General features: G+C 39.4%; 1 protein-coding gene across 1 annotated transcript; it reads left to right on the forward strand.

Annotated features, from left to right (window-relative positions):
- The first annotated feature begins 12604 nt into the window (after positions 1–12604).
- On the forward strand, positions 12605–13798 carry LOC129769740 (uncharacterized). Its single transcript, XM_055772189.1, has 2 exons — positions 12605–12965; positions 13028–13798. The coding sequence occupies exons 1-2, from the start codon at positions 12749–12751 to the stop codon at positions 13678–13680; spliced, it is 870 nt and encodes a 289-aa protein (XP_055628164.1). The 5' UTR covers positions 12605–12748; the 3' UTR covers positions 13681–13798.
- The last annotated feature ends 2479 nt before the right edge of the window (positions 13799–16277 follow it).

The following is a 16277-nucleotide window of genomic DNA, read 5'->3' on the forward strand; positions in this document are numbered from 1 at the left end:
GTCCGCCTCTTGGCCTAATACGGTATCCTAAACTTTTGGCGGTCGCCACAGCAGCACAGTAAACTTTCAGTTGCAGCTCCTCCATGTTCTCAGCATCAACCAAGTGCAGCGGAAGAACGTGCTCGTTCATGAGCTTTACTGCACTTGTCAGCCTGCGGGAATGCTGCAACTTCGGGATCCTGGGGCGCGACAATGGGTCTGTGTCGCGGAACTGTGAGATCGCCTCGTCGTAGTGGAAGACCAGATCGCGTAGTAGTTGTTGATCTGGCTGTGGGTCTTCCGGCTCAGGGGGTTGTTGTACTGTGGCCTCCACTGGTGCTGATTCGCGTGCCCCACTCGCGAATGAATTGCTCAGCCGTACTGAACTTCGTCTCGACACATCGCTTGCTCTGTTGTTCCTGGTGCTTATTTCTCTCTGCACCTGCTGCTTGATCTCGTCGATTTGCGTTTGGGAGAGCATGTTATTGCGTACTATCGCTCTACGCCTCGCGTTCATCGCGTTCTGATCAAGCCTCCCGACGAACTCTGGATACGCTTCCTCGAACATTGTTAGTATTCGAGGGCGACCGCTCATGTCCGTCTCCAAAGCAGTGCAGATGTAATAGGCGCGGATCACGAATTCATTCATTTCGTGTGTCCACATGATCCGGCACCTAGTGGTACCCACAAGTGTGGACGACTGTCGTCTGGCAGTCGCAACACGTCTCGTATGCGCAGCGTTTCTTGGGTGATGTCGATGGCTGCTGTTTCCGTGTGGCGGTAGCTCTTCGGGTTGAACCCGGCTGGTGGCCCGCTCTTGCACATCGCCCTCCAGCCGCTGGCCGCTCGCTCTTACACCCGTTCCAGGACCAGCTCCAGTTCGGGGACCCTCCTCGGGTGATCGCATTCTAATTAATCTTCGTGATCGTAGCTCCATGTTATTGGGTGTATCTCCTTTGCCCGGGAGACAGCGGGTTGGCAAGGCCTCCATGACCCGGGAGGCCTTCCCCGGGAGAGATATAGCGCTCTGACTCGCTCGCACCCCCTCACTTAGCCACTTTCGACACCCGTTCTCGGAGCCAAGACCAGGTGTGTGTTTCCAGTTCACGCCCGATCTAAAAATGTCGTCATATGATCTTCGTGGAGGCGTGAGATAGGAACATTTGAGACCAACAGGCAGGCTCCTACCCTATGTTGATCCCCATTTGAGAACCAAATGTTTTTTTTTTTTTTTTTTTTTTTTTTTTTCCTCCTCTCACCCCCATCTCTAAGAAACTCATACTCGAGCTTCCTAGAGTTGGTCTCCTTTTTTTTTGTTTCACAGGACGCTACAACACTTAGAGGTAATTGTACAATACATAACAATTAGTACCTGTTGGATCCCAGTGAAATGATATTCTTTTAAGGGATCCAAAAAGAGTGCACAATTAAACTAATTATTAAGATCAGACTACTGTATGTCTACAATTATGTCTGTCTGTCAGTCTGTCTACATAAAAAATTGAAATATCTATATTAAAAAAGAGTTAATTTTCGTCTTCAGGAGCAATCGCAGCTTTGCCCTGAATAAGTCTATACTGGTTATCGACCTGATATGCGAAGGTAAACTGTTGAATAGCGACGGTCCATTAAAAAGAAAACGCTGTTGACCAATGCTAGATGTTGCTCGAGTTCGTAATAAGTGTTGTGCTTGTCGTGTAACGTAATGATGACTCGCGGTGGGGATTGTCATGTTATGGTGTATGTTGTTATTGTGTAATATGTTATGTATAAGTTTCAAAGACTGAAGTTCCCGCAATCCAATAAGAGGCAAGATACTGTGAGTCTCATTTTGATACAGGTCTAGAGTTGAGTACAAACTCGGTAGCCTATAAATTATTTTAAGACACCTGTTCTGCAATGTTTGTATTTTTTTAAGTCTTGTTTTGCATGCATAGCCCCAAACCAGTAGCCCGTATTGGAGTTGAGAATGGATGCAATGGATGTTTTTGAATAGGGAGAAAATGCATTTAACAGAAATTCAGGTGTTCTATATTGATAACATCCAAATATTCATTCACATAAAAAGTTGCCGCTGGTATTCTGATGTGGACCATTCGAACCGGGTCCACTTTGTCAAAACCAGTTTCGTTGTTCTACCTGTAATGCACACGGTATGAATAGGCGTTTTATCGTGCGAAAAACTATGGATGGAAACTATTGGCTTAGTAATCAATTGTATTTCATTAATAAGCAATAATCCCACCTCGGATGTTCCTCATTGGGTACGATATCGCCGCTGCGCAGCGCTATATTTTGTATGTATTGATCAAATTATTGATTAAACTAGTGAATGAATGAAAATATTTACGAATTCAATTGCAAACAAATCCCAATTTAAATCAATTCATGCATTATGGTAGTAGTTATCGCAACAAATAGTTATCAACATTTTGTCTAATCATCAAACGGCATGCGTAGAAGTTTAGTGAGTTGGCGACATGAAGAGATATCTTTCGATGCAGTCTTGAATAATCGAGCCAAAGCGTTGCGTTTGTACCCGCTTCTGTAGACCGTGATAGCAAAACGAATTCCGGAGTGTAAAAATGCTTGGGGGTATAAAAGTATTGCCGACTTGAATGTGTCTGCAATGCCGATTTTCCCAACTTCTTGGTTTCGGAATCTGTATTGGGAAAACACATTCCGGTTTGCAAAAATGCAAGCGAGTACAAAAGTACCCGTAGTTTGCATCTATTTTGCAATGCCAATTCCTCAAGCTCCATGTTTTTGAAATCTGTGTTAGAGCCCCGGAGACTACAGACTTTTGTCGGCCGATAGATTGGTCGGACGACTTAATCAGTATGGGGTGATGTGCATATGCGCACACTTCACCGATTCAGTACCGACCGTGCTTTTTTTTATAATCACTAGAACTGATTTCTCTTGATCCATATAATGTTGATAATGTCGAATTAGTAGTCGGGAGAGTATAGCAGATTTCGATAACGACACAGTTTTCTCCCCGCTTTAAATCCCAAACATTTTTGAAATGTTCCGAATGGAATGTTTTCATGATTAACTGTATTATATTAGTTAAATCATTTAATTCGATATCCATATGCGGGAGTGGCATGAAAAAAATGGGTGGGTAATATCTCTGACATAACCGCAAGGTTGACGTGGGACTACCGTTGTCTTAGTAAGCGTTTGTATTGTATTGATTAAATTATCGATTGAATGAAACAATTAGGGGGTCTCCGTAGCCACATTGGTTGCGCGTTCGCTTAGTGAGCGATCGATCGTGAGTTCATAACTCAGGGCCCTCATTGACCATCTTTGTGTTGTTACAGAATAACTACGTCCACGCAACAATCAACAGCGATGGAGATCGATCCACGGTCGAAATAAGATCGATTCATCCATACAACTGCTCTGCTCTGTCAGACACATCGGGCTACTGTGTTCTATAAATGACTCAACAATGATCAATCAACTGTCTCCGCTGTCCGGTGGTCCAACTGGATAATGGAAGAACAGAAAGAATAACTCTTACGCCTAAATGGCTACTGTGTGAATGTACCATATGTAATGGTATAGAAGGAATACTGGCGAATGGCAACTTTGTAATGTGCTAATTATAGATATGATAACCATGTGACATGTACACGATTAAAATTCGGCTCTGTTACAGCTAAAATGCTAATGAGCCTTAAATAAATAAATGGGATAAAAAAAAAGAATGAAACAATTTTCGAATTCAATTGAATTCAACATATTTGCTCAGTTGCCATGTAAGATCAATTCATGCATTGTAATAGATTATGTTCTTCGTTACAAGTAAATTTGATAACTGTCCTTTTTCGTTTGAAATAATACCTAGGACTACCAAAATATGTGAACGAAAGAATTGCATCATCTTAGGGAAACACATTTCGGTGGGAACAAAAATATCCCCTACTTGCATGTATACTTGCCAAGCGGATTCACGCAGGTACATTGATTTTGAAGTCTGGGGAAACCGTAAATCGGGCCAATCAAAACTTGGTAGTTAGGGCGTTTAGATAACGTTTGACATTTTACAGTTATTCAATTGTTTATCTCATGAAAGATAACATTTTATTAATTGAGGGGCTTAGAATGAAAGGGGTGTAAGTGATTTGATCGATTTCTCTACATCGACTCTCTCTTTTGGTCATAACTTAGCTGCAAATACATTCCGTACTGTATTTGGCAATGTGGAAGATAGGTCAGAACCTCATCTATCGGACTCTATAGCAAACTTAAATTGGAACGTTTTTGCAGTTGAGTTATTAACTAAAGAAAAAGTTGATGAAGAGAAATCGATCAAGTCACATACACCCCTTGCTTTCTGAGCCCCTCAATTGTGATAGCCGCATGGAAATATTTCCTATCAATTGTTGCAAACATTTTTCCGATCCATTAAGAAATGTTCGAGTTATAAGCATTCGAAATCTTTAATTTTTTCCTGCATGTTCTGTGTTTAGGTTTTCATTTCACCCCCATATACTCCGGTTAGAAGTAGCCCCACGTCAAAACAATAATCTGGAATTCATCGTAGACGCACATCGTTCATACGACACTCTCCATGCTCTTCTTCAATAGCACTATCGTTCACAACGTTCGCCTTCTCATCGTAGTATTATTTGCATTATTTTTAGTATTACTTGGTTGAGATTTCTATGAATGTATCCTTAGTGAAATGCTTGGATGGAAGTGCAAAGAAATTCATAGAAAAAAAGGTATGTTAGGGTCAAGACTGTGTCTTCTATGTATTTAAACGACATCAAGCAATGATTTTCATTAAAATTTCTACAATTTGAATTTGTTTCCGAGTCTGTCAATCTGATAGAGAGTAAATTGCTCCACGTTTGTTCTGCGACAAGGGAAGGTTGCCAGATTTACATAGAACGAATGAATTTAGGACGAACGGATTTAAGGATGCAATAGTCGATTCCAATCGAATCGTAAATTTCAATAGAGTTTCAAATCTATCAGACTCCGGAATATGAATGATAGTTCGATTCGGCTACCAGATGCATGGTTCATAGCCTATGCGGTATTCTGAAACTTTTATCGCCTTGCAGATGGGAAATGTATAAATCGTTTTTCTAAAGATTTCACCAACAACACGATCTCAAGCGTAGGCATCCAATATGTCAACAAATAAACACTAATAATGGTGGACTAAAATAGAATACGGGACTGTGCCAATGGATACGTTTGCTGCTTCTGTCCTGATATGAGAGTATGTTTAACACATATCACGTTGCATCTAGAGTAACAGATGTATACATTGTCCGTTCTGCGGTTTAAATCGTTAGTAGCAATTACGATTCGGCAGCTACCCAGCTAACAACCAGGCTGTGGCGGCGGCGATGGTATTTATCATCATTCGCATTAAAATATTTTCGCGCAAATGAAAAGTTTCAGTCAAAGCCTCAATAAAACAAACCGGGAAGAGGAATAATCAAAAGAAAGTGAGAAGGTGTTATCCTATGATTCTCCGGTAATATCCACGACATTACCAACCCGTCCTTTGCTTCTTCACGGTAAAAAAAAATTAGTGGATTATATCTATCATACAACCGCAAGGTTGGCGCTGGACTACCGTTGTCGTAGTGAGCATCTGTACTGTATTGATTACATTAACGATTGAATGAAACAATTTTCGAATTCAATTGAATTCAACATATTTGCTTTGTAAGTAAAAACAGGAAGTGGGTTATATCTATGGTATAACCGCAAGGGTGACGTAGGACTATCGTTGATTTAGAGATCATTTGTATGAAGTTGAATCTGAATTCAGTCTGAATGAATGAATATTTGGAGAACTGCGAAAACGAGAGCGTTACGTTGGAGGCACAAGGTTTTATGCATCCAATATTGGATATAGAAATATCCTACTGATGGGGAAGAATAATCTTCAGAAGCTATCCTGTTGATTGCGATTGATTGAAAAATCACAAAACCTAATGTATTTGGTCACAGTGTTACATGGATAGAAAACATTAAAATAAACTCTTTCATATGAATGTAATTTTAAATTCCCAGAGGAACTGGCAGATTATTTTCAGTAACGATTAGATATTTCTACATTTTCCTCGATACTGGAAGCCCACCAGTGGTTAATGCTAACTCGATAACCATCTGTTAATAGCACTTGATTGAAACATATTTGGTCACATGGTTACATGGATAGAAAACATTCAAATAAACTCTTTCACATGAATGTATTTTTAAATTCCTAGAGGAACTGGCAGATTATTTTCCGGATCTTTCTCGATCCAAACGGAAAGAATTCCGTGCGTGTATGTGTGTGTGTGTAGCGGCTGCTTCGAGATCTTCCTGGGGAACCGTTTGTAGCATCACTCTCCTCCTGATGGATTCCCTTCTGGCCTAAGGTGCACAAACAGGCTCTTGGTGACACCGTTCATCCGCGCTTTCATGATAAATGAAGAGCTTCACCACAACAGCGACAACATGCTCCAATCGCTGTTTAATTAGAACTGAGTGGATTTCCGAGCGGCGCTCGCTTATATACCGATTGGTGATTTCAATAGCCTATTTTGAAAGCAAATTTAAGACTATTGAAACAAGTTTTTGGATCAGAAAGTAACAAGTATAGAACGCGTAGACATTTTATCTTTCGAATGAAGTGTTTATCATACCATTTCGTTCAGTTGTTTAGGAGCTATTAACACTCAAAATCTCGGTCTCCGGCGTAACGCTTTCGTTTTCGAAACTTTGATTTTACACCCCGATATAGAAATGAAAGACGTAGTCCTACGTCAAAAAATCGATAAATTAGGTTCTTCGTAACAAGTAAATTCGATGACCGTACTTTTGCGTTTGATGTGATGGCTAGCGCTATCAAATATGTGAACGAAAGAATTGTCAAATGGTCATTGTATTTTACATTTTCCTCTGAAATTATTGCATCTCTCATGTTCAGGTAGTTCTCAAACCGCGAGAGTTCATTCACCTCTAGTATCTATAATGTCGATTTTCCCAGGCTTCTCAGTTTAGAAGTACGTTTTAGAGAAACATGTCCCGGGCTGCACAAAGTCAAGCGAATACAACAGTACTCGCAGCTTGCATATATTTGCAAAGCGTATTCCTCCAGGCACATTGATTTTGAAGTCCGTGTTAGGGAAAAACAGCTCCGTGGGAATAAAAATATCCCATACTTGCATGTATAATTCCAAATAACTGTGTCCTACTAGTCAAATTCTTTCATTGAATACCCATATTTATGGGGTTTCGAGAAAATATGTAATCCGTCAAAATTCACAAACATACAAACAGCTAAATAAAACCGCTGAAAAAGTAGCATGGGAAACATATATTTCTTCCAATCAAATCCCTTCTTACTAACAATAGAATAAGGTGAAATGTAAATACATATTACATATAAGATAGGCATAAGAATTGAGTGTGATGGATGTGAGTGTGAACATTGCCAACATATCCTTATATCCCTTCCTTTTCCTGAAGAAAATATGTCACCCTTCTAAAGTCGAGTAGACCGCGAGTAATCGGTTTTCTACATCACTAACATTAGAATAAAGGAAAAATGTTAATATATACTCGTAACAATACAGTGAGGAGTTTGGTTCCTTTAAACTTATGTAACTGAGCCTGTAAAAATAAACGATTGAAAAAAATATATATTTCTTCCGCACTGCCGCAGGACACGGTTCGTCAGAACGAGCGTACGATCCACGGTTATTTACCAATTAGTCGGCTCTTAAAAGAAACACGTTTCTTTTATGAACCGAAGTTCGTTTTTGAACTGTGGTTTTCAAATGAACGCCTCTTAAATGAACCACGGTTCGAAAAAGACCCACAGTTCTTTTATGAGCCGTTCATTTAAAAGCCGTTCATTTGAGAGCCGCGGCTCATTTTCAAACAACCGTAGATACGTACGCTCTTTCTGACGAACCGGCCCAAATGAGCGGCTCGTGTGCGCTCGCCCATCTCTAGCTGGAACACATCCTACGGAATTGAAACGAGTTATTGGAGAGCGGGAGGGTCGGGTTTGTTACTTCTGTTTCTCATTGGATCAAAAGGACATAGAGGTGGGGATAAAACGAACATGTTAAGAAGAATTTCAATTGTATCTTTGGAAACTCATGTTTCCCAAAACATTGATGCAGTTTCTTGCAATTCGACATACTGTTTTTCTACCTAATTGGCAAAATATTTTATAGAAAAGGGGTTTTCAATATTTTTTACTGAAATTAAAACACACTGAAAAGTACTACATTTTTTTTCGATGCGGGTAATATGGACATATAGTGGGGGTAATATGAACAGGTTTGTAATATATGAAGCGTAGAGGTTTATCGATCACGAAAGGAATGATTTTAATCAACCAAGGTCTGAACTCATCACGAATGTCCGTTAAATGATTAAAAAAACGAATTAAACCACCTAGAAGTGATATCGTGCTTTTCAGCAGTACAAACGGAAATACCCTCAACTATTTTGCTTTTGGTTCCAGTCAGCTTCTAAACAGTCCACATTTGGCGATTTGATTTTCGTTTATGAACGCATTCCTTAGGAATAGAATAAACATAATTTTCACAGTCTATCTCATTCCCACTGGCAACTGTTCGTTTTACCCCACCAGTACAATTATTTCAATAATTTATGTTTTCCACTCAAACTTAGAGATTACTTTTCCGTACATACCTAATATCGCTTCTCTGTTAACTCACAAACCGAAATATAACCATCAGCAAATTGAATTGTTAAAATTTTGTTTTTCTCATAGCTTTGTCGTTAATGGGTTAAAATCATATTCCTCGAATGATGAAAATACAGGTCGAACTCGATTGTAATTCGGGATTGGTTAAAAGTACAAATCAAGCTTTAGTATCAAAATACAGATAATTCATTGTTCTTTCAGAAAAATACTATTCAAAAAATTATTCCTATGGACTTTTAAAATGTGTACGTTATAACGAGGGTACGCTACATCGAAGTTTCCCTGTATTGAGGGGAATGCAAAAAATACATAGTCGACTATTTAGTGGCGGTTACCTTTTCGAATTTATGTTGTTCATAATGTAGTCAATTCTCCACGTCAAGCCATTCAGCCATTTTTTAGGGGCGGCCAAATTGAATTTTCAAGCAGTTTTATAATGGCAGTATAATTAAAGGTATGTTCCAAATTTCAGAACAATCAGTGATCAGGAACGGGGTCAAATTTAAATTAATGTGGGGCTATCCTACAAACACTCAAACATACATACAAACAGGGCAAGCTGAATGAAACCATTAAAAAGTAATCAGTTATTTGCGGACTGTGGTCATCTTGGATTTGAATTTTTCATGATCTGCTTTGTTCTACTAGTTGAGCACTTTCATTTGATACCCATATTGATGTGGTTTTGAAAAAAAATATATATATTTGGCGCCACTTTGTGGTGGCGTCCATTTTGGATTTGCATTTTTAAATAAACAACTGTGTTCTACTAGTCAATCCGTTTCATTTGATACAGGTCAGACTCGATTATATACAGACTCGATTATAGGTGATTCGATTATATATTAGGCTGTCAAAAAATTCTGCGGTATTTTTTTTGAATTTTCATTTCTTTATAAAATTAGTTACAATCATCTGTTTTAAGTCAAATATGCGCCGTTTTGTTCGATGAATTGTTCTCAACGAGATGCCAACTTCATAATACCCCTGTTATAGAAGCTCGCTTCCTTATTGGCAAAAAACTCGGATAGCCAATTTTCACAGGCCTCTTTTGTGGCTAACTTCTGACTACCTAGCTCGTTCGCCATGGACAAAAACAGGTGGTAGTCACTTGGTGCAAGGTCCGGACTATACGGCGGATGCAAAAGAACCTCCCATCCGAGCTCCCGGAGCTTCTGGCGCAAAGAAGTGTGTGGTCTGGCGTTGTCCTGATGGAAGACAATGCGGCCTCTGTTTATCAAAGATGGCCTCTTCTTCATGAGTGCTACCTTCAAGCGGTCCAGTTGTTGGCAGTACAGGTCCGAATTGAGCGTTTGGCCATAGGGAAGCAGCTCATAATAGATTATTCCTTGACAATCCCACCAAACACACAGCAGAACCTTCCTGGCCGTTAATGAGGGCTTGGCCACCGTCTGAGCCGCTTCAGCGGGCTTCGACCACGACCGTTTGCGCTTCACGTTGTCGTAAGTGACCCACTTTTCATCGCCAGTCACCATCCACTTCAGAAACGGGTCGATTTTGTTGCGATTCAGCAGCGATTCACATGCGTCGATACGGTCAAAGATGTTTTTTTGCGTCAACGTGTGTGGCAACCATACATCGAGCTTCTTTGTGAATCCAAGCTTCTTCAAATGGTTAATAACGGTTTGATGACTTATCCCCAGCTCTTGGCCGATGCTACGGCTGCTACTATGCCGGTCTTTCTCGGCTAATTCAACGATTTTGTCGCAATTTTCGACGACAGGCCTTCCGGAGCATGGCGCATGTTCGACGACCTCTACACCAGAACGAAAACGTTGAAACCATCGTTGTGCGGTGGAAATGGAAACTGTATCAGGTCCATAAATTGCACAAATTTTATTGGCAGCTTGAGATGCGTTTTTGCCTTTGTCATAGTAGTACTGTAAAATATGTCGGATCTTCCCTTTATTTTGCTCCATATTTGCGACACTATAACTCAAGAAAGACTTAACCAAACAAAACACTGTCAAGGACTATTATAGCGCGCAATAATACCTTTCAAACAAGCTATAGTATGACTCGATATAATGAATACAACTAGAACTACGCGCTTACAACGACACCTCGCGGAAATACCGCAGGACTTTTTTGACAGCCTAATATAATTTTGGACTTGATTATATACCGTTTATGAAAAAAATATTTTGTTTTTATACTTCAAATATGACTTATTTCAAGAAGAAATGTAACATTTCAACGTTAAGGTGAAATTTGAGTGGCTATTACATCTACAGTGGGGTAAAAATAGTGATTTTTTGAAATTTTGCTTGATTTTCTTTATATCGATATTGCAGCCAAATTAAGAAAGATAGAAACTGGGTGTCAAAGAACAAATTGTAGAGCGATTTGAGAGCTTCAATTTAATTGATAGGAACAATAAAAATTAGTACAATTTTTAGGATAAAAGTAATAATAACACATTAAAAATTATTAACTTTAAGTTTTTCACTTCCAAAATGTTATTAAAATACACTAATTTAGATGTTTCACTACTATATCCTATACTAAATTTTCTCATCTTTCAAATGAAGGCAACAGAGTTGTCTTCCGTAGGTACTTTTTAATGTAGAGGCAGCAGAGTCCGAAACAGAAAAAAAAATTCTATAACTCTGTCATTGTTGAAATTCGAACATATGCGTAGAAGGATTTTTTTCATCAAATATGATCGCCTATCACCTCCTGAGAGAATCTGGATAAATTTATTTTTTTCATGTGAGAAAGGTGTTTTCTGACTTTAAGGGGATGAATCAAAATCAAATTCCTCTTTTATATTCAAAAAACAAAAAATACATAAAAAAACGAATAAAAAAAAATTTTTTTTGACTCGATTATCCGGAGAATTCGATTATCCGGAGTGAAAAAAAAATCAATAATCCGGATAATCGAGTCCGACCCGTAATACATTTTTGCAAACGGTAGAGCGTGGATCTAAAGATAGTGCAAAAAAAAAAATCTGAGGGGATGAGAATATTTTGCATTCGATTAACCCTTTCCCGTACAACATCGAGTCTCACTCGTGGGTACTTGCATAACATAAGGCGCTAGAACGCTCAGCAGAGTAGTGAAATCACTTGATGTGTGACGTATTAAATAATACGGGATGGGGTTGATAGTAATTAGTGATGACAAAGACAACTGAAACCGATGAAGAAGAATTTATGATTGTGGAGTTTGAAATTACGAAATGGAGCTAGACTGACTTGGGCAAATGCTGTTAGTTTTGAGTCCTTTTTCAACGCTTTCGTTAGGTTTATTTTACATCTAGCTCTATGTATCGATAAGTGTCATTAAAACGCATTTCCGTTTGTACAAGCATTGTTCTAATGGTAGAGAACACAATTAGAACATCCCCACAGCAGCCGGCATACATTCTGTTGCTTCTCATAGCGAGTCCATAGGGGCCGCTGAGCGCAGAATCCACCACTGTTGCCGGTGTTAGTAACAACACTGTTGAACATTTTTTGTGTGTTTCCAACGCTTCTCTGTCCGGAACTGAGACGACTGAAACTACACGAGAGGAGCTTAAAAACTTATTCTCGCTTCGTATCCGCGTTTTTATGCCACGGCATGATGTTGGTGCTTCCTTGCTGCACTCACACACTGCCAATAATTCACGTATCTTTTGACACTGCTATGTTAACAAGAGAATAAGCATTTGATATCGCTAGCTACTTACTGCTGGTTTGCAGTTTGGGCATTTGTTCATACTGTCGCTTACGCTTGCCGAACCGAGCCGGCTTATACGCGCCGTTTGCTGCATACCATCAAGACCGGCTTACCAACACATTGTAACATTGCACCCTTTCCCCTCACATCCCTCTGGTCCACGCTCGATTTAAGGAACCTTTGACACAGAGGAGGCTTGTCACGGATCGGGTGGCAGAAGTGTGCGTGCCGTTGCGCTAGTTGAATGAACATTAAGCAGTCCCCCAGGTCGCGAATATCTGCACATCCGACACACAAAAAGGGGCTTCTAATTTTAGCATTTTTAGTTCAGTTTTCACGTCGCCTTACCGCGCGTCTAGTTGCGAATCGGTAATGGATTCGATAAGTGCTGAAACGAGAAGCGAAATCGCCGAGAAGCTGTGGATGCGTATGCCCCGGATTAGTCCGGGACCGATAACCAGCTTCGGCATCGACGATTTTATCAGTCTCGTCAGACGCTATCCCATCATTTACAATCGGCTTGATAAGCACAACAAGCAGGAGTATGCCGATACGTGGGATCGGCTGGAAGCCATACTGAAAACGCCGAGTGAGTTTTATGTGGTGCTATCGGTTGCTTGTTTGTTAGACTGATTCGACTTTGTTTCACAGAGAAATTTTTGATGATGAAATGGAAAGGATTGCGGGACAATTTTAGGGTGGAGTTGAAGAAGGAATTCTACTCTCCGCCGGATAATCGCTATGTGTCCAAGTGGGTGCACTATAAGAAGATGTCCTTCCTCAAGGAACAAGTTTTGCTTACATTGGATCAGAGATCGGACAGTGATAACAATGATGAAGTCAACATTATGCAGTTTGTGCAGAGCGTCACGCAGGAGGAACCTACGGATGGGGAGAGACGGAACAGTGAAGAACATGCCTACGCCAACAGCGACATAGATCCTCGTGAATTCATGGCCGTCAAAGAAGAACACGAGGCATCCAACGATGTGGAGTTTAGCTTCAATCACTTCCACGAACCGGAAGAAATTGTCAAAAGGTCGAATAAACTTCCGGAAGTAACGATCACCCCGACCATAGCTACCGCCGCAACGAATCGCCAACAGCCCTGCATATTGCCGGCGCGGGTAGTTCCATCCCGGTCCTGTGGCGCTGCGTATGACGACGATTATCACTTTCTGATGAGCATTCATCCCTACTTGAAACAGTTACCTCTGCCGGTGAAACTGAAGGTGCGTCTCCAGATGCAGCAGTTTTTGTTCAGCGAACTCATGAAGCAACCGATTGCCGATGAAGAAGATTGAAGCGCGAAGCGTGTCTTACTATATTTTTAAGTAATTTGTTCAATTGAATTGAGCACTATTGTAGCTTTGTTGATCTCATAATTTGGATAAATAAATGGTATAAGAATTCAATCTTAGTCGCATGTTGATTCGTATTGTTTTAGGAAAAAACCAAAAGTATCAAATGGTTAGAGGCGAATGAACTATAAAGTTTAAAGCCTCTTAAAAACAAAGAATAGAAAAGAACCAAATGGTAATGTATTTACATCTGTAATCAATAAAAAAATTTCTTGACTGATGAATCGATACATATTGTTCTCTTTGATGAGCGAGGCGTTCCGGAGGGATCCACCCCAAGTCCTTGGCACCTCGGAAACCATGAACGATTCCTGGTTGTGTTCCTGGTTTTCCCTATTACTTGTTCAAGGTTTGCTGTAGCGATCTCTGTTTCGGCGTATTGATGGTATTATAAGTTCCATATCATTTTTGAATTCGTGCATTGCTCGTTGATATGGTCGGATTTGTCTTTGGCTTAGCTCCAATCGGCAGTAAGCATCGAGCCACAGGGTGGCCACAGCGAATCCCTAAAAAAGTCACTTGCGAATGGTGGTCGGTTGGTTTCTCCTTAATCTTTATCTCTTGGATATTTTGTCCACCATTTCCACCATTCGACCATGCACTCCATATCTACAAACCAGTTAGAACAATGGTTTCTTGACAAATTGTTTTACGCTAACGTCCTAGAATGGCCAAATTGTACTTCTATTTAACTGTCTGGTCTTTAGGAGAAATACTCCTGATAGACTGAACCGTTTAAATATATGAACTCGAGAATAGGACTGTTTCTCTACTAAAAATTATGTTTTGTTCGGTTTTTGGGATCTTTGGCCGATCGTTAATTGTACGCTTGATGTCAACACTGCATATCGTACTCAGAAACCCACATCTCGCCGTCTGTGACCCTTAAATTTCATGGAAATGTAAATGAATAATGACTAACTAACAACAGACCTTCAAACGAGTGACTCAGAGATTCATATGGTGCTCAATCATTTATTGAATTTAATCCAAGCTAATCATAATTATTCCTGAAACACGAAAATTTGAAATTTCGCAATCCGATCAAGATCGACCTTTTGCATTCTGCAATCCGTTCGAGATTTAAACCTATTCGACATATGCAGAACAGGCAGCATTGCACAAAACAAATATCATAATAATTAATCGATATTCGTGAAGCTATTCAATATATCAGTAAAGTAGGCACGAAGGGAATTTCAAATAAGGATTTTAATTTTAAGTATAGAAAATAATATTAAATCCGATCCTAAGAAATTTTATAATTTTGCCAGCGATAAGATAATAATTTTCCATCAAGTATGAAATTTGGAGAATACGTTGGATCAAATAATAATGATATTAGTAATCAATTCGCCCGTTTTTTCCAAGGTAACTACACAACAAATAACGTGGTTCGAGATTACGATTATTTTTCGTTTTTACCCGAGTGTGCAAACTCGGTCTCAATCAATAATATTACCGCTAATGAACTTCTTATCGCGCTGGAGGGTCTAGATTCATCTAAAGGTCCCGGGCCGGATGGTATCCCTCCAATGTTGTTGAAAAAGTTGGCATCGGCTTTCGTTCATCCTTTGTCCTTGCTTTTCAATTTATCGCTAAAATTGGCAACATTTCCTTCTGTCTGGAAAAAATCATTCCTACTACCCATATTCAAATCGGGTAACCGTTCTGACATAAATAACTATCGTGGCATCGCCATATTATCTTGTATTCCCAAATTTTTTGAATCTATTGTCAATACTAAAATGTTCAATCAGTTAAAACATTATATTTCACCGAATCAACATGGTTTTTATAAAGGAAGATCCACTGCCACAAATCTGTTAGAATTTGTATCCTATTCTCTTGCGGTAATGGATAGAGGCAACGTTGTCGAGACTCTTTATACAGACTTCAGCAAGGCTTTCGACAGAGTAGATATTCCAATGCTTATTTTCAAGCTCAAACGTATGGGAGTAACTGGAACTTTATTGAAGTGGGCAGAATCTTACCTCACCAATAGAACACAGTTTGTTCGCTTTAGAGGAAAAATCTTTAGTTCAGTGCATGTCACATCCGGAGTTCCACAAGGTTCTCACTTAGGGCCTTTACCTTTCATCCTTTTCGTAAATGATGTGTCACTAGTATTAACTAACCTCAACATTCTAATATATGCTGATGAAATGAAATTGTACATGGAAGTAACCAAATGTAGTGACCTTATGATTTTCCAACTAGAAGTAGATGTTTTATTCGAATGGTGCGTGAAAAGTCTTTTAGATATTAATGTGAAAAAATATAATATTATATCGTATACTCGAAAACATGAAACTTATGACTTCATATGTTCTCTAGGATTTGAAACTGTAGAGAGACGCGTCAAAATTAGATATTTAGGTATAATTCTTGATTCGAAACTTACTTTTGGCGAACATTACAATACAATGATCAATAAAGCAAATAGTATGCTCGGTTTCATAAAAAGGTTTAGTTACAATTTCAGTGATCCATACATAATAAAAACATTGTATATAAGTTTTGTAAGATCTATTTTAGAA

The sequence above is a fragment of the Toxorhynchites rutilus genome, chromosome 2, assembly GCF_029784135.1.
Source record: "Toxorhynchites rutilus septentrionalis strain SRP chromosome 2, ASM2978413v1, whole genome shotgun sequence".
Taxonomy (NCBI): Eukaryota; Metazoa; Arthropoda; class Insecta; order Diptera; family Culicidae; genus Toxorhynchites; species Toxorhynchites rutilus.